This window comes from Lactuca virosa, chromosome 8 (assembly GCF_052849685.1).
Source record: "Lactuca virosa cultivar CGN04683 chromosome 8, Lactuca_virosa_CGN04683_v6, whole genome shotgun sequence".
Classification (NCBI taxonomy): domain Eukaryota; kingdom Viridiplantae; phylum Streptophyta; class Magnoliopsida; order Asterales; family Asteraceae; genus Lactuca; species Lactuca virosa.
The window spans coordinates 198,469,081-198,487,398 of record NC_136433.1 but is presented as its reverse complement, the minus strand read 5'-3'; the positions used below and the strand labels follow the sequence as shown (position 1 = coordinate 198,487,398).

General features: G+C 30.7%; 3 protein-coding genes across 8 annotated transcripts; all 3 read right to left on the bottom strand.

Moving 5' to 3' along the window:
* Window positions 1-394: 394 nt before the first annotated feature.
* Window positions 395-4,536, bottom strand: LOC145131916 (azadirone synthase LFS-like). 4 transcript variants are annotated; one of them, XM_079066558.1, is made up of 11 exons: window positions 4,258-4,535; window positions 3,462-3,657; window positions 3,259-3,357; window positions 3,117-3,168; window positions 2,897-3,018; window positions 2,703-2,809; window positions 2,560-2,618; window positions 2,222-2,278; window positions 1,176-1,221; window positions 993-1,072; window positions 395-917 (listed from the first exon to the last, which is right to left on the bottom strand). In XM_079066558.1, exons 1-11 carry the CDS (start codon window positions 4,342-4,344, stop codon window positions 833-835), a joined length of 990 nt encoding a protein of 329 aa, XP_078922684.1. In that variant the 5' UTR covers window positions 4,345-4,535; the 3' UTR covers window positions 395-832. The 4 variants fall into 4 exon arrangements, 3 of the variants coding, with proteins under 3 accessions (XP_078922684.1, XP_078922685.1, XP_078922686.1); XM_079066559.1 differs by having other exon boundaries at window positions 2,703-2,803; window positions 4,258-4,533; XR_013717835.1 differs by lacking the exon at window positions 395-917 and adding an exon at window positions 1,744-1,802 and having other exon boundaries at window positions 991-1,072; window positions 4,258-4,536.
* A 7,451-nt stretch (window positions 4,537-11,987) lies between these two features.
* LOC145132125 (azadirone synthase LFS-like) lies at window positions 11,988-14,702 on the bottom strand. 3 transcript variants are annotated; one of them, XM_079066785.1, is made up of 11 exons: window positions 14,490-14,702; window positions 14,079-14,274; window positions 13,876-13,974; window positions 13,700-13,751; window positions 13,448-13,569; window positions 13,253-13,353; window positions 13,119-13,177; window positions 12,922-12,978; window positions 12,615-12,660; window positions 12,324-12,403; window positions 11,988-12,243 (listed from the first exon to the last, which is right to left on the bottom strand). In XM_079066785.1, the coding sequence occupies exons 1-11, from the start codon at window positions 14,574-14,576 to the stop codon at window positions 12,159-12,161; spliced, it is 984 nt and encodes a 327-aa protein (XP_078922911.1). In that variant the 5' UTR covers window positions 14,577-14,702; the 3' UTR covers window positions 11,988-12,158. The 3 variants fall into 3 exon arrangements, with proteins under 3 accessions (XP_078922911.1, XP_078922913.1, XP_078922914.1); XM_079066787.1 differs by having other exon boundaries at window positions 14,413-14,490; XM_079066788.1 differs by lacking the exon at window positions 14,490-14,702 and having other exon boundaries at window positions 14,063-14,270.
* Window positions 14,703-16,375: 1,673 nt separating this feature from the next.
* Window positions 16,376-17,631, bottom strand: CB5LP (cytochrome B5-like protein). The gene is made up of 5 exons (XM_079068094.1): window positions 17,391-17,631; window positions 17,236-17,273; window positions 16,995-17,072; window positions 16,739-16,830; window positions 16,376-16,572 (listed from the first exon to the last, which is right to left on the bottom strand). The coding sequence occupies exons 1-5, from the start codon at window positions 17,467-17,469 to the stop codon at window positions 16,506-16,508; spliced, it is 354 nt and encodes a 117-aa protein (XP_078924220.1). The 5' UTR covers window positions 17,470-17,631; the 3' UTR covers window positions 16,376-16,505.
* Between the last annotated feature and the right edge of the window lie 687 nt (window positions 17,632-18,318).

The following is an 18,318-nucleotide window of genomic DNA, read 5'->3' as shown; positions in this document are numbered from 1 at the left end:
TCGGGTCGGAGTCGGGTACACATTTAGAAATCGGGTTCGGGTTTGGGAAACCATGACCCGCCCCGTTGCCATTCCTACTAATATTGCCTAAGAGAAATGTGTACATGTTTTGCAAGGTCAAAGAGTATGTGTAAGCTTTGGAAATATCAGGCACTTGGCTGATGAGTGTATAAAGAGTCAAGAAGACATCAATCAAGTATATATTATACAGTCAATGTCACAATACATGGAGACCATTCAACAAATCTAACAATCAAGGAAACTTCCAGTATAACAATAATCGCTAGAAAGAGTAAGATGCAGAGGATTTTTTTACTCAGTTGCATAAATGAAGAAAGTTGTCTGTTACAATAACATTATTTTTTGTGGGATTTAGCCACATGACACTATGGCAGGTAGATTAGGCAACATATATTCTTCTTTTCATTTCGCTATACATATTAAGAGAGAGTGATACTGATGTTTTCAACAATCGGTTCATCAATACAACTAAAGGAACAACAAAAATCAAATCATCATCATTGCATATATATGTTGAGTAACTATATCTTGTAATAGTTCCCATACATCATGTAATGAAAGTTGAGCTTTGCTCATGTGGATTTGATTTCACCTTTTTGAAAGCAAAGCAAGTACTCTCAAACAGTTAACATACAACCATATATATTGCTAATCCTATAACCATGCATCCACCTCTTGTTTATTGTAGTATTTATTACTATAACCCTTTCTCATGAGCAATGAGTAATGACACAACAACTTGGTTTCTACATGCTGAAACTTGTATTCCATAATGTAGAACATCAAACCCATTGATTAGCAGCAGTCAAATTCAGTGTTTGTTATATGTACTAAGATCAGCATGAGTGTCCTGATATCGTTGAAGAAGATAGGTCTCACATTTGATTGGAGGAAACCTAAAACAATCAAACACCATATTTAATAAATTATATAAAAAAAAAAAAACTCTACTTTTCATCATTTATACTTACTTGGGAGGGTTTTGTTTTGAATGGCAGGTAGGCAGGCATTCAACAACACAATCATGACTTGGCTCCACAAAGTATGGAATCTGTTCATACAAATGGTTTAACAATCAATTGTTTCTTTGTAAAGAAAGTAAAAGCATGATAATTTAATTTGATTTTTTTTTTAAGTGAGAAAAAAAGTCATACAGAATATCGCTCTTGACCATTGCCTAACACCCGATGCAACGTTGACCTGAAAAAAATATTTCATTTAAGCCAAAGTTAAAGAAATGAAGGCTCAAGTGATCCACTTTTTGAACCATTTTGATCGGCTTTTTGTTCTTGAGAAAATGTCACATGAACAAAGATTTGCAAGAATGATTGGTTTTAAACAAAGGGCTAAATGCAAAATAGCAAACTAGTTTTATTTATTTATGTATTATAACATCCTACCTTCATTTCTTTCTATTACAATATTGTACTTTCATTTTTTTTCTTATGAGGAAAAATTGCCCAATTATAGACAACAATGAAAATTGTTTCTTTTTTTGGATGATATTGTTATAATCAGGTAGACTTTTCAAAATACAATGTTGAAATAGGAAGATATAAAAGAAGGATGCTGTAATAAAAATAAAAAATAAAATTAAAAAGTCAATGGAAGTATGTTGCTATTTTTTGCATTTAACCCTTGAGTAGATTATTAGAACGCAAGTGCAAAAGAGCCATGACAATTTTGTTTTGTTTTGTTTTTTTTTTGTCAAAAGCTACTCACATTCTTGCATTCCACAGTGTATTTTTGGGCATTTTCACAAGTATGTGGCTTAGCTTCCACTGAAAAGTCAAAGTACCATGGTTCAAAAAGTCAATCACTGAAAAAAAAGATGATTAGGAACAATACTTATACTACTATATTACATAGCTAGTCTACAATAGGGAAACAAGGTGAAAGATTCTTGATTGAAATCGTGTGCCAAATTGAATATTTTGCATTATTTAGTCAACATGCAGACTATTTCAGTCAGACTTTTGAGTCAAACCTATTACCTCAAAAGGTCAAAATAGATACGGATTTCATTTCAATTTTGACATGATTCCTCTCAATGTAGCATCTTTTTAAAGATCTTAATATTAAACCAAATTTGAAAGTTTAAAGACTTAACATCAATTATCAAATTGAAGAAAATCCATTTGATCTCAAGAGTCAAAACTATCCAAAACCACAACATGAAACAATATGATACTTATTATACCTGAAAATACAATTGCTCCATCGCTCCAACATATCACCAAGATTTACCACAAAAGCTCTGAAAAGATTTTTATAAATCCATTAACTGATTTTGAAAATCCAAACACACAAAATTTACCATCTAGGGCTACTTCTAATGATAAGGATGAGAAGGGCATTCATGTCTTTTGCACAGACGAGAGATCGATAGTGAGTCCATGTCCCACCTTTTTTGGGTTGGACAAAAATGCATTTCTCTACCACTGACATCAGTCCCAGTCCCAGTCCAATGCACGCCACACACAGTACAAGACTGTCTGTCCTGTTTTGTCCTGTCCTGTAAAGTGTTAACCGACGTACCCTTTTAATGGTTCAACAGATTCCCACACCCGAGGCTCCGCGTCTTTGTCCTTGCATATCTTTAAAAACAAATAATAAAAATAAAAATTAAAACTTTCCAAAGAAAAAAACGTGTATTTGTTGTTAATATCAAATTTGCATACTTGGAGTCCAGAAACACTATCGGTTGCCAAGAGAGTAATCAAACCATAATCAGAGTGTGCACCAGCTCCATAAATTCCCTTCAAAGGGTCAGATACTTGACCTAAAACTTAAACCAATGCTCTTTTTTTTATTTGAAAATGAAATTATAAACATCAGAAAATTGAATTAATATTATTATATGTTTAAATTTCACCTCCATAATGCAGCAAGCGTAAGACTGCAATCGGTTTTCCAAGCATTTCTGGTTGCTCAAAAAAATCGGCATCTAAATCAAGCGAAAGGGCAATGAGCCTTGCAATTTTTTTAACTACTTCCCTAAAAAAAATACAAAAATTAGCAGTTTATATGTGGTTATAACTTATACCATTTAATGTTCATAACATTTGGTAGGGTATAAGCTTGAGAAAACTTACAAAGCCTGTTGATGATACTTTTCCATAGTTTGCCTCCATCCAGGCAAGATATCTGTCAAAACCAAAAAATAATAACACAGATTAGAATATTTATGCAAAAAGGGTTATTTTTCCAACAACCAGTGGTTGAAATTAGAATTACCTGAATCAGGCCATAAATTTGGCCCATAAAATGTTCTTTGGGCTTCAGGGTCATCTTCAGGAAGCTCGATACCAATGTAAAATCCTTCCTTGTGATCACCTATGATATTTTGATTATTGTGCAAATGAGTTGTGAAAAGTTTTATGATGAGAGTTAGAAAGAACAGGTGGATCGTTATAAACTTTACTTGAGTTTGAACAAACCATGGAGTTGATTGGCGGGATCAAGGAGTTCATCAAGAACAGGAGTGTAGCCTCGGTGTTTCTCATTTCTAAGAAGCTTCATTTTCTCCTCTAATGGAAGGTCAAAGAACTTCTTGCTTTCCGCAAAAACTTCATCCATAAATTCCTCACTGATTCCATGATTTGTTACGTAGAAGAAACCGGAATCTGTGCAGGCCTATGAAATATTGAAAAAATATTAAAATACTAGTAGTCTTTTAACATCCCAACTAAATTGGAATGGAATTGAATGCCAATTCCGGACAAATCCAATGGAATAAAGGAATAAAAGGCATCTTTTAATTGATTCTTCCCAATTCTTGGAAGAAACAATCGGAAGAAAGTAAGGAGGGTCTTGCATTTTTCTTTAGTTCATTCCGATTCTTGCATTTTATCACTCCCATCTTCATTTGAATCATGGGTTTGTTTTTCTAGCAATCATTAGCAATCATATATAGCATGAAGCATCCAGGTTAATCAGATCATTTCACTGGTTTTGCTATATCCCCAATTTTCATATCTAATTGTAGAATAAATCTATAGAACTGACAAGTATTTCGATAATCCATAACAAAATTGCAGACCCTTAATCACCCAGAATCAAACTACACCTCCTCTGAATGCACAGACCACCTGACATACATGTGTGTAAACACACACACAAACACAAACACAAAAAAGAACACAAATTCTTTCACTTCCCCTGCATAAACAACAGAAGCCCATAACGAGAGATAGAGAGAGAGAGAGAGAGAGAGAGAGAGAGGGAGAGAGAGACCTGTTTGAGTAAAGATACAGAGGTAGGGATATGGGGGGAGGAAAGATCAATAGAGTTCAATTTTGAAACATTTTTGTAATCCGCCATTAGAACGCTTTCCTGTTCTTGGGTCACCTTGTGTTTGTGATGCTCTGATTCTAAAAGCTTTATATGACAAAAGTGTGGAATAAGAGTCTGCGGTCAAGTCTTTATCATAGGGAAGAATCTCATCCCGTCACTCGGGTTTCATTCCGAATTGCTTTTTTAAGCCGCCTTTTGTGCCTTTTTCCCCATCAACTATCCAAAGTAGGAAAAAGAACGCGGATGATTGTATTTGTACATGTTAACTTTGTAATATCGTTTTCTTTCATTTTTATTTAACATTTTTTTTAAAAAACTGTAATAAAGTCCTTAGATATTGGTTTCATAATCGATTTAGTCCTTATATTTTTTTTTTATTCAATTAAGTCCAAAAAACCGGTAATCGTATTCAATTTAACATTTTTACCGGGTCAACAGGTCATCCAAAAATTTCTAAAAGTTGGGCAAAAAGGGTAAATTTTGGACCAAATTTATAATAAATATTAAAATATGGGCTAAAAGTGTAAATTTTGGACCAAATTTGTAATAAGTTTTTATATCTGGGCCAAAAATGTAATTTTTAAAAGATGGATGACCTGTTGAGTAGGTCAAATGGTTAAAATGAATACCATTACCGATTTTTGGGACTTAATTGAATAAAAAAAATATAATGACTAAATCGATTATGAAACCAATATGTAAAGACTTTATTGTAGTTTTTTTTTTTTTTGTCTTATGACTTCTTCAATAGATAATTTTTTTTTTTAAAAAGCAAATTGTAATAAAGTCATTAATTAGTGGGAAATTTTGATTTTGGCACACAATATTTCTTTTCAATTAAGTCATTATATTTATAATTTTGTTGCAATATCAACCAAATGATCGGTTCTTTCTGTTCTGTCGATAACTATTTTTCCCAAATTGCAATAAAATCATTAAGTTTACCAAAATTACATTAAGTTTACCAAAATTACGATTTTGACACAGTGTTTTGATTTTCTCAATTATTTCATTACATTTACAATTTTATTGCAATGTCAACTAATTGACCAGTTACCATCGATCTAACATGTTACAAAATAAATGACATGACAATATTGTGATGTGGAAGTCACGTCGGATCTTATGTGATAAGATTGAGTTTCAAATATAGGGTTTGCATTGAACCTAATTTCACATATCTTCTTCTCTTATTATCCTCTTCTCTTCAGAGTATTTGTTCACAAATGGTGTCTGAAAGGTCGGTCCAATGGTTCAAACTCACTTACAAGTCACCGAAAATGGTATAATCACCCTTCAAGAGAAGCTATTGTGGTTTGGAAGCTTGATTTGTACAACAAGTAAATGAAGACCCTACAAGGTCGATCTAGTGGTCCAAACCCACTAAGTATCTCTTGGATCGACCTTATATGGGTTTTTATTTACTTGTTGTACAACTTGAGCTTCTAAACCACAATAGTATCTCCTGAAAGAGTAATTACACCCTTTTCGCTAACTTTTAAGTAAACTTGTAAGTGAACTTGAATCATTGGATCAACCTTCAGACACCGAAGAAGAAGAGAAGAAAGAAGATATATGAAATTAGGTTCGATGCAAACCCTACATTTGAAACTCAATCTTACCACATAAGATCTGACGTGACTTCCCACATCATAATATTGTCATGTCATTTATTACTAACTTGCTATATTAATGGTAATCGGTCAATTAGTTGACATTACAACAAAATTGTAAATGTAATTACATATTGAGAAAAAACAAAACATGGTGTCAAAACCGAAATTTTGGTAAATTTAGTGACTTTATTGTAATTTGGGAAAAGTGTTAATCATGAGCATAGGTCATTTGGTTGATATTGCAACAAAATTGTAAATATAATTTCTTAATTAAGAAAAAAAAAACGGTATCAAAATCAAAATTTTCGATTAACTTAGTCATTTTATTACAACTTGCCTTTTTTCTTTTTAAATTAACTAATTATTGACATTTACTTATCTAATATATTTTATAAAATTCTTTCATATAATTTATTATCTTTTTAAACATATTTCATATTTCCAAAAAAAATATTAATTTATAAGTAAATTTTAAATAAATAAAAATACCACTATACAATAAAATATTGTGTGACAGGAATGTTTTATAATATTTGATAGTTGTTTTATTTTGAAAGTCTTGCCAATGTTATATCTTTTTAAAACATAGTTATTTTTATTTAATAGGTAGTATATATATATATATATATATATATATATATATATATATATATATATTATTTTTACTTAATTTAAATAAATATTTTAAATTTATTCAAAAATTATAACCCCAAAATTAGGTGTTATATATTTCAATATAAAACATTTCAATAAAAAAATATTAGTAGACATTAATATTAAAATAGCTAAAATATTAAAATATATCGTTCAAAAAAAATATATAATTCGTCGTTCGAAGATACCATATTGAAAATATTATAATTGTTACAAGTTTTATATTTCATAAATGAAATATTAAATTCATAATAGAATTAATTAATTGGTACGTAAATAAAAAAAGATTTAAAATTAAAAATAAAATAAAATATGATTAAATGAGAAAGATTAGATGTGAAAAAGACCTAAACTAAATTACCTATTTAATATATATCGTAGAAAAGAAAAAAAAAATCCACTAATTAAATGGTAATAAATAGTTAAACAAATAGTAGCTAGTTTCTTCTTTCTGTAAAAAAAAGGTTTTTGTTGAAGATGTCTTAATGAAAATGAAGAAAAATTGAGAGAGAAAGTTAAATTGTGGGATCATGGCATATCATAATTTTTGTTGTTCGATTGGCATAAACTTGTTCAATTCCAATACATGTCTAGAAGCGGCCATTATTTATTTCCATTGCATAGATATGTCATATAACTCTTCATATGATCTTATCTGAAACTTATGATGACCACGTTTATTGGGATAAACTTTTTAACTTTGCTTTTGGTTCGTTATGTTGTAAATCATACCAAAAAATGAAAGCGAAAAAGTGTCTAAAGAGTAAAGGCTTACGGTAGATCGACAATGATGTATTTATATTCCTAGCAAATTTTCATTGTAACACAAAAAAATTATGTTTATGGTTCGATTTAGTCACTAATTTTTTTTTCTTTTTGGTTTTTTTTTTTGTTTTCTTTTTGCAATAGGGTCATTATAGTTACAGTTTACCTGTCTATTGAGTGAATTTCATTAGTATTTAGCAGATCACTCATTAACTAGTTATTATAAATTATACGAATGGTCCCTATGATTTCTATTTTTTTCGAGATTACTCCCTCACCCGCACCACCATCGTTCACTTCCGGCAGCCACTACCGTTCACCTCCAGCAACCCCACGTTTTTCTTATTTAATTAGAGTCCAACCTATTGGCAGAAGGAAAGAAAAGAAAAGATGACAAGGATAAGAAAGATGACAAAGCCGAAAACGATGTCATTTTCCTTTTATAGGTTGTTCACCATCTTCATATAAAAAGTTTACAAAACATTCCTCTGCTACCGTTTCAAAAATTCGTTTAAAAATTTCATCTCCAACATCTAATCAATTGCCCATCTCCAAAGGCTTAGGTGTTGTTTGTTTTTTTGAAGCAAAAATCCATAAAGTCTGCGGACCACATCTGCAACCCTCTACAGTAGAAGAGGTGGACCAAACGGCTGCAGACTGTAATAAGACGCGTGTTTGTTTTTTTAACATCTGCATGCTGCTGCAGATATTAAAAAATTAAAATAAACTGATTTTATAATCTGAAAATAGTTTTTTAATACCGAAAATTTAATAATGTATGACATTTCGGCAAGAATTTATGATATTTCAGCAAAAGATAATGATATTTTAACAAAAAATAAAGATATTTTAGCATAAAATAATGCTATTTCATCAACAAATTATTATTATTCAATATAAAAAAAATTCAACAAGAATAAACAAAAAAAAAACGAAAAAAAAATGTAAAATAAGATTTCAGCAATATATAATCAATATTTTAGCAAGAAAAATGAAGAAGAAGAGGTTGGAAGAGGTAGGAAGAGGCAAAACAAGTGCTGCGCCAAGAAGAACGCGCGCAGAGGTTTTTTAATCCGAAGACTTCTGAAAAACAAACAGCTGCGAGATGAAAAGTGTTGCGCGTGTGCTGCACCATGCAGCAATAAGAGGTCTAGAGAGGTTTTTTCCAAAAAAACAAACAACACCTTAATCATGCTAACCTATTCACATTCTTTAGAATTTCTTGTTTTTCTTTATGGTATTTCCACGACAAATCCATAGTCTTTTTACGTACTTTAATCTCCAAAAAAAAGGATATCCCCACATTGATATATTAAGTACCAGACATTGACGGAAACCACTTATATTTTCAACTATCATGATACTGCGGAACTTTAAAGGGAAAATGACTTATAAGGGTAACTATGTTTCAGAATCGTTCAAAAAAATATCATTCAAGTTTGGTCTGTTCAAAAAACATCATCTAAGTAAATCATTTGTACAAAAAACACCAACGAACTACATACTTTGTTTAAATTTCACCTTATGGTAACCGAAAGTTACCTGTAAAAAATAATTAAAGGAAAAAAAAAGAGGAAATGACTCAGGAGGGTAACTATGTTTTAAAATCATTCAAAAAACACCATCAAACTTTACATTTTTTTTTCAAATGATACCCACTGGTAACCGGTTCTTGTAATTTAAATGATGACTTGGGCTAATTATTGGTGACATGTCATTAGTTGATACATTCCTCCTTTAAATTTTGATTTAGAGCTTCTTCATGAACAGTCGACTGTAATTTGTAAAAACAAGGGGATAAATGTCTATAAGTTGCTCAAGGAATGAGATTTGTGAAAATCGGAAGATGCATAATAGTTTGTAATCCATTCTAGTTTAGTTATGACTTGTAGCTAGACGAGATGCAAACAACAAGTAGATTTCACGACACTACATATTGACATAAATATTAGTCAAGACACTATTTTTGTCACATTACAAATTGGCATACATATTCAAAAAGTGTATTGCTCAAGATTGTTATACTACCCATAGCAAAAGCTTACACATATATATTAAAAAAAATGAATCACATAACCAAGCAAATATATACAAGAAATACATGATAATGATTACGGTTAAAGTTACCGTTCGGTTGGGAAAAATCCCAAAGTTTTTGACATGATTAGTCTTTGTGGTTGATGTCCAAATTCAAGATGGATGCTCATAGCCACAAGTGTTTGTATCATCAAATATCTTATGTGTCTTTAAAATGTGTGAGATTGAGTTGGAGATCATCAATTTAGAAGAAGAAAAAGAGAATCCGAGGAGAAGAAGTCATTCGTTTATGAAGAATCCCTAAATCGATTTATAAATGAGGAATATATCAATTAATGTCTTGTCACTAATTATTTTGCAATGTCATAATAGTTAGGCCAAGTCATCATTTAACCTATAAGAGTCGGGTACTAGTATGTAATATTTGAACAAAACATATTGTTGTATTGGTGTTTTTTGTACAAAAACCTTACTTTGATGATGTTTTTTGAACAGACCAAACTTGAATGGTGTTTCTTGAACGATTTTGAAACATAGTTACTCAAATTATGTAGTTCGATGTCTTTTGTACAAAGACTTTACTTTAATGGTATTTTTTGAACATACCAAATTTAAATGGTGTTTTTTGAACGATTTTGAAAGATAATTACCCTTATAAGGCATTTTTCCAACTTTAAATGATATTTGTGGGCCTGCTTCTTTGTAAATAAAGCACGAAAGGTTTTGTTTATTCTAAAACGAACGTGTTGAAGACATATGATTAATTATTAAGTATATGATTCACAGTCATTTTGTGTTCATAAAAAACCACTTTGGTGTGTAAATTGCAAAACTTGTGTTGTACACCGATAAATTGGAACTGTATTGATAGAATAGAACTCAGAGGGTTAAAGTTGGAAACAAATGAATATAAACGAACAAATTGGCACTTACCTTATTAATGTTATTATACGATCTTTTAAATTGAAGTAACCTAACCTAGATTGTGTCATTTTCCTTTTATACGAAAGACGTCGAAGCCGAAATCAATGTCAATTGTTGAAGGTGAATATTGGTGGCTACTGGAAGTGAACGGTGGTAGTGTCGGTGAGGGACCAACTATGAAAAAAAATGAAACCATAGGGACTATTTGTGTAATTTAGAATAACTGGTTAACGATGATCTATTAAAAACTAACAAAAGTTACTTAATAGACCGGTAAGTTGTAAGTTTAATGACCTATTACATAAAAAAAATAATAGTTTAGTTACATAATCAAGCCATAAACATAAGTTTATTATACAACATTTACCATAAAAATATAACATGTTAATTATAGACCGCAAAAACTTTGTATTATTTTTGTGTACATTAAAACTCTCTTATTATATTCCTTTAAGGATTTCCCCCCAATAATGTATCCATGATAAGTTATGTTTTCGGCTTAAAAAAATGTTATTCAACATAAGAGTTAAAAGCCTTAACATTTACATATTTTAATGTTTTTACTATTAACATTATTCTTTTACCATTAAAGCTCAAAAATTGTTAGTCTTTTATTAAATATGACATTTAACAGATTATATCATTTTAGCATGTTACCATGCCACATGATAGTCATGTTGGTTGTGATGACTGTGCATCTTGGCTACAACGTGGCTACCACCGCCTCATAAGGTCAAAAAAGTGTAAAAACACCTTATAAGGTCAAAATAATATGCAAGACATAAGTCTTTTATATGAGACTAGTTTCACAATATGGAAATTGATAATTTTAGTTACTATCACCACAAATCTAAATTACAACTAAGATGAAAACACCTTATAAGGTCAAATAAGTGTAAAAACAATAGGAACAACGAAATTTCTAGGGTTAATGACCTAGAAAGGTAACGAACTTTGGTCTTTGTCCACATTTAGGTAACCATGTTTTTTTCGTTCACATTTGACCATTGAACTTGTTTGACCTGTTCAAAATAGGGTAATATGACCGGTAATTAGCGGTAACATTACCCTATTATGAACAGGTCAAACAAGTTTACTGGTCAAATCTGTACGAAAAAAACATGATTACCTAAATTTGAACAAAAACCAAAGTTCATTACCTATTTTGGTAATATTGAGTTCTTTATGTTAAGTGCAAGTAGTCATAAGATCCATTGATGTGAAATGAAATTGGGTTGCCCGGTCTTGTGTATGAGGAGATGGTTAAGTCTTGGGCCAACCCAGTTTAGGCCCAACTAGTTAGGTGTTAGGTTGTATACGCTTAAGGAGCTAGGTTGAATGTGTTTTAAAGACCGAGCAACACAGCTTAGCCCATGACTAGCCGGGACTAAATTGGGTTAGATCAAGCCTAACCTAATTGTTCATTAACTGTCGGAGTCTGATCCCAAGGCACACAGTCCCTAAGACGGTTCTTGTCCAGTATTACCAAAACGGGTAAGAAACTTTGGTTTTTATCAATATTTAGGTAACCATGTTTTTTTTGGACACATTTGACCAATAAACTTGTTTGACCTGTTCATAATAGGGTAATATTACCGTAATTACCGGTCATATTACCCTATTTTGAACAGGTTAAACAAGTTCAATGGTCAAATGTGAATGAAAAAAACATGATTACCTTAATGTGAACAAAGACAAAAGTTTGTTACCTTTCTAGGTTATTAACCCAAATTTCTATACTTAAACTTACAAGAGGTACAATATCATTGAGGCCTAAACATGGGGTGTATTGGGAACAAAAAAATGTTCACTATTTTATTAATTAACAAATTTGCCAAATGAAATTTAGGGTTTTTTGTATGTACTAAGTTCAGCATGAGTGTCTTGATACCGTTGAAGAAGGTAGGTTTCACATTTGATTGGAGGAAACCTAATAAAATCAAATTGTTAAAAATTATAACAATAAAGCAATAAACATTTAATAAAAAAAAATGTTTTTACAATACTTACTTGGGAGGGTTTTCTTTTGAATGGCAGGTAGGTAAGCATTCAACCATACAATCATGACTTGGCAACACAAAGTATGGAATCTACAAGAAATAGCAACATACTTTCATTGATTTTTTTATTATATCATCCTATTTTGATTTTTCTAGTTGCAGTATTTTAATTTGAAAAATCTACCAATTGATAACTTGTATTGTTCTTTGTTTTTATATATAAAGGATTGAAATCATTTAAATTAAAAAATAAAAATTAGGAAATAAGAAAACGGAGTAATATTCGATAAAAAGGTCGTACAGAATATCGCTCTTGACCACTTCCCAACACCCGATGTAACGTTGACCTGTACAAAAAGTCAATGAAGTCAAACCTATCACCTCAAAGAGTCAAAATAGAATATATATATATATATATATATATATATATATATATATATATGCATTTCATTTCAACTTTGACATTATTTCTCTGGAGAAAGCATCTGTTTCAAGATCTTAATATTAAAAACCTCTTTGACAATTACAAAGACTTGACATCTTGAAGAATATTCATTTGATCTCAAAAGTCAAAATTATGTAAAATAATAACATGAGACTTATTATACCTGAAAATACAGTTGCTCCATCGTTCCAGCATATCACCAAGATTTACCACAAAGGCTCTGAAAAGATTATTATAAATCCATTAAGTAATTTGTAAATGCAAAAAGACACATAATTTATCATCTTAGTGTATCAATCTTCTTATTCTCCAATGGTGTAAAGTGTCAAATGTTGTTCCTTTTTTACTTAATGGTCTTACCCTTTTAATGGTTCAACAGATTCCCACACCTGAGGCTCAGCATCTTTGTCCTTGCATATCTTTATAAATAAAAAATAAATAAAAATTAAAACTTTCAAAACAAAAACATGTATTTGTTGCTAATATTTGCATACTTGGAGTCCAGAAACATTATCTGTTGCCAAGAGTGTTATAAAACCATAATCAGAGTGTGCACCAGCTCCATATATTCCCTTCAAAGGGTCTGATATTTGGCCTACAACATAAACCATTTTTTATCATCTTTAATTAAAAATATAATGTTGAAAAAATTAAAAATTATATTATCATTCTTGAGTTTAAATTCTCACCTTCATAATGCAGCAAGCGTAAGATTGCAATCGGATTGCCAAGCATTTCTGGTCTTTCAAAAAAGTTGGCATCAAGATCAAGAGAAAGGGCAATGAATCTTGCTATTTTTCTAACTACTTCCCTAAAAGAAAAAAACTCAGATAAACATGAAGTTTTAAAAAAATACGAAAATTGGCAGTTTATATGTTGTTAAATTTTATGCAACTTAATAGTCATAAAATTTGGTGCGTTATAAGCTCAAGAAAACTTACAGAGCTTGTTGATGATATTTTTCCATAGTCTGCCTCCATCCAGGCAAGATATCTGTCAAAAACATTCAAACAACATAAAATAATAACACAAATTAGAATATTTATTCAAAAAAGGTTATTTTTCCAACAACTCCACCCATGTAAATCAAGTACACAGTGGTTGAAATTAGAATTACCTGAATCAGGCCATAAATTTGGCCCATAAAATGTTCTTTGGGCTTCAGGGTCATCTTCAGGAAGCTCGATACCAATATAAAATCCTTCCTTGTGATCACCTATGATATTTTGAGTATTGTGCAAATGAGTTGTGAAAAGTTTTATGATGAAAGTTAGAAAGAACAGGTGGATTGTTATAAGCTTTACTTGAGTTTGAACAAACCATGGAGTTGATTAGCAGGATCAAGGAGTTCATCAAGAACAGGAGTGAAGCCTCTGTGTTTCTCATTTCTAAGAAGCTTCATTTTCTCCTCTAATGGAAGGTCAAAGAACTTCTTGCTTTCCGCAAAAACTTCATCCATAAATTCCTCACTGATTCCATGATTTGTTACGTAGAAGAAACCGGAATCTATGCAAGCCTATGAAATATAAATCAGATCAAATTAACGACTAGTAATCTTTAAGAAAACTTAAATGGGGTTTGTTTTGATGATATATATGCATACAAGAAATCCGCATACATTGGAGACGATTAAACATTCAAAATCAAACTATACCTCCTTCTGAATACACTTACACATACACACAAAAACAAACACAAATCCTTTCACTTCCCACAGATAGAGAGTGAAACCTGTTTGAGTAAGGATACAGAGGTGGGAATATGAGGAGATGAGAGATCGATAGAGTTCAATTTTGAAATTTTTTTACAATCCGCCATGCAACACTTATTTATTCTTCAATCGCCTTCTGTTTCTGTTTGCTTTGATTTGAACCTGTATGTGAGAAATGGGTGGAATTAGAAACGAATCTGCAACTAATGTATGCTGTTATATGGAAGAATCTCACTCGGATTCGACCCCAAATTACTTTTTAAAGCCGCTTCTGCTATTTTTTATCCATTAAATATTCAAAGTTGAAAAAAGTGTCACTTGATTTTCTAACATGTGACTAAGGCACACATATGAAATATTAAAACTATTAAATTATAATGAATATTATCATAATTAAATATGAAATTAATTAATTATAAAAAATATTCTTCATAATTAATATATTTTACATTTAATTATAATAATATTTCCCATCCTCTCTAATAAATGAATGTTTTTTTGCTACTTGTCAAATTCTCAAGAGTTTTGACACATGTAATTTTGTGGGAATTTTAGAATTATTATTTTCCATTTGTCATTTTTTGGGAATTTTCATTTTTTAAAATAAAATTCTAACAAGTTTTATAAGGAAAGAAAATCATTCTATTAATTTGATAATAAATGATCATAAATGCTCTAAAGAATATTTGATTTCTTTTATAAATGTTCCAAAAGATTACATTATATTATATAAAAGTGTTATTTTATAAAATATTTAATGTTTAAATATTTATATTAAATTTTTATTTTTAGTAAACCCACGGGTCTCACACCTAGTAATTAATAGTTCTTATGTATGTCTTTAGGGCATATATTAGAAAAAAAATCCCTTAGGGTTCTTTTAATTTATGAAGAAAATCCCTTAGGACACATATTAGGAAAAAAAAAGTATTTTAGACAAAATATGTACCCATGTTTTACTTTAAAATTAAAAAAAAATGATATTTCGTTTGTAACTTACTAACCGTTTGAAATTTAAATCAGATAAATCAATTAATAAAAAAAATGAAAAATATCGCTGCATTAGTTGATAAGAAATGAAAGATTGTTAAATAAATTGGTACATGCGATAAAGTTTTACTGAATAACACTTAGCTAATATCAAGTCAAGAAGTAATTGGTTATGGCTTACAATTTTACATATCTTGATTCTCGAATAAAACATGATTATATATTTCGATTTAAAACTTCTTTATTGCACAATTTTAAATAAAAAATATTATTACACAAGTATAAACCCAATTGCTGAAAAACAAAACCACCATCTTCCAATTTCCATCATCAGTTTCATCATAAGGCACCTAAGGCCCCAAACTTTACAATTCCTCATAATTTAAGGAAGTTTTACAAAAGTAACATACTTTTAATATACCACTATAACTCTTCATATCTTTTATCAGTTTAAGTTTATACATTACTTTATTGCAGTTTATAGCTTTTAAGTCAAAGAATCACTTGAAGACATATTTGATAAACTAGGAAGAAGAAGAAAAATATTCGATGTTGATCACAATATTCTACATTTTTTCAAGATTGAACAGCAAAGACAAATAAATATACAACATTAACGACTGAAGATTAAATATTCTACATGTTTTGAAGATTGAACAACAAAAAATCTAAGAATTTATAATATTCCACTTTACAAGTTATGTTTGTAGTTTGTAGTTTGTAGTTTGTAAATACCCCTAAAAAGATTCCAGTTTATAATACTCCATAAAAATCTAAGAATTTATAATCTTTCGTCTACAAAAACCATAAATGCCCTAATCCGCATCAGCATCATTATCGAAAGACGAAAATACCCCTCAACGGATTCTCTAGTCTGTCATGTAACACAAACGCAACTATAGAAAACTACACATGATTTTCAAATCAAGTTATTCAATTGTCAATCTCCTTAAGATCAACACTAGTGCAAATTAATCTGATGTCTTCAAATGGATTACATATAAAGGAAAAGCTATCAGCTAAAATAGATCAACAATTTAATATCATCACTTCTCTAACTCCCCAATGTAGAAGTCCTCAATCATATCAAATACTCGGGTTGCATGTTGTGGCCTGAATAAAATTTCATAAAAATAGTCTCAATCTGGGTTGCATAATATATCCAATTGCTCAAATCAAATGACTATTTTTGGAAAGAAAATCAAGAACTCCATATATCTAAAAGGGCCCTATGCAGATTAATTCAAATAGTTGTTTTCTCAAATGCATAGAAACTTACCCAAAAAATCCTTCAGTTGAGTCATCACCAGCATGAGCCAGAATTGCATCACCACCAGGATGTTCCTCCACATAAGGGGTAACATCATATACCTATGGTAGATCAAGAATCATATATATGTGAGGAAAAAAGATTGAGGAGAACAAATGTCATCATTTTTCCTTTTTCTATGTGAAGCATATAAACTTTTTTAGGTTTTCCCTAATTTCATAGTGATGGAATGAAGTATTATCTAGGTTATATAACCTAACAGAACCTTCTCTTTGATGATGATCCAGCAATCTGTCCTCTTGTTATGCAAGGAAACCACACCCTTGTTGTATGATTTTACAGTCTGCAATTAAAAAGTATACACCATTATAATACTATTCATTAGGCACTTGTTTGTTTTGGAAATACAAATCTAGTGTTCTTTGAAATCCATAGCATCAATGTTGTCTGTATAACAAATATATGGTTGTTTCAAACATCAGAATTCTTATTTGTTAAGATAGTACCTTGATGTTAGTATCTGAATGAACTTTCTTGGTTTGATCTGCATTACACAAATACCCGAAGATTAGAAATACATACAAATTTTGTGCATAATATTGGATACTTCCGATTCACTGGATTATACGAAAGAAATGTAAGAGGAAATGAAAAGATTTACCGGATTTGATGAATCGAGGGGCTAGAAACAACAAGCTCAACAGGAAGCCCATAATCAAAGTAACTACCATTAGCTCCATAGCTCCTTTACTTTGAGCCCTGGCTGCAGTAATGTAGTGTGTGTGAGAGAGAGAGAGAAGTAGAGAGAAATTGGGTGAATTGAAGAAGAGATGAGACTTGAGAGGGATCTACAAATGTTTCTAGATTCGCTCCCTAATTTCCCCAATTCAAAATCGTTGCAGCCAGGCGTTTTTATCGACTTCTGACTTGTTGACATTTTCGGTCCATCTACTAATCCTTTTTGACGTTTTTTGTTTTCTTATTTTTGTATTTAAAAATTTAGTCGGATTTGATTGGATCAAAAGATAACTGTGATGGTTTGATAGTTGCTAACTGGATTATAATTGACTGGTTAGAAGCTGACTGTGTTAAAGGTTTTGACCAGATTAGAAGCAAAATGGAACGCCAAACATGTGGACTAAGAACCGAGTCCAAGGGAGGGGCTCATCAGAAGCAAAATGAAAAACAAACTGGATCAGGAGGGAAAACAATGGGGACCGAATGAGCAAAAAAATATGGACTTTTACAAAATGTTGACTTGGGACTAAGGACCGGGTCCTAGCTTCGGACCCGGTTAGAAGGCAAATCAAACAACCACTTATATATGAATATGATTGAGTAAGAAGCATTTTAGAAGTGTCATGGCTGATTCAAACGTTTTTAAAAATATGATATCAAACATCCCTTAAACAAGTGATTGATCAAAATGATTTTTTATTTGAATTTTTTTTATATATTACTGTAAACATCTCGTAAGTTGCCTAAAATATATTTGATTATCAGAACTTTTAAAATCATTTTCTATAAAGTTTTACATTATTATTTGAAAATTTATGCTATACAGAAATAAAAAATTATATCTTTGAAGT

What these genes read in the sequence shown, in the direction of transcription:
- LOC145131916 (XM_079066558.1), bottom strand. Translation starts at nt 4,344, where the DNA reads ATGGCGGATTACAAAAATGTTTCAAAATTGAACTCTATTGATCTTTCC. An exon ending in ACGCTTGCTGCATTATGGAG is followed by an intron (nt 2,810 to 2,896) that starts GTGAAATTTAAA and finishes CATTGGTTTAAG; the next exon opens with TTTTAGGTCAAGTATCTGAC. An exon ending in ATGGTCAAGAGCGATATTCT is followed by an intron (nt 1,073 to 1,175) that starts GTATGACTTTTT and finishes TTGTATGAACAG; the next exon opens with ATTCCATACTTTGTGGAGCC.
- LOC145132125 (XM_079066785.1), bottom strand. Translation starts at nt 14,576, where the DNA reads ATGGCGGATTGTAAAAAAATTTCAAAATTGAACTCTATCGATCTCTCA. An exon ending in TCCTGCTAATCAACTCCATG is followed by an intron (nt 13,975 to 14,078) that starts GTTTGTTCAAAC and finishes AAAATATCATAG; the next exon opens with GTGATCACAAGGAAGGATTT. An exon ending in TCAAAAGAAAACCCTCCCAA is followed by an intron (nt 12,244 to 12,323) that starts GTAAGTATTGTA and finishes TGATTTTATTAG; the next exon opens with GTTTCCTCCAATCAAATGTG.
- CB5LP (XM_079068094.1), bottom strand. Translation starts at nt 17,469, where the DNA reads ATGGAGCTAATGGTAGTTACTTTGATTATGGGCTTCCTGTTGAGCTTG. An exon ending in ATTCAGATACTAACATCAAG is followed by an intron (nt 17,073 to 17,235) that starts GTACTATCTTAA and finishes TTTTAATTGCAG; the next exon opens with ACTGTAAAATCATACAACAA. An exon ending in GGATCATCATCAAAGAGAAG is followed by an intron (nt 16,831 to 16,994) that starts GTTCTGTTAGGT and finishes GATCTACCATAG; the next exon opens with GTATATGATGTTACCCCTTA.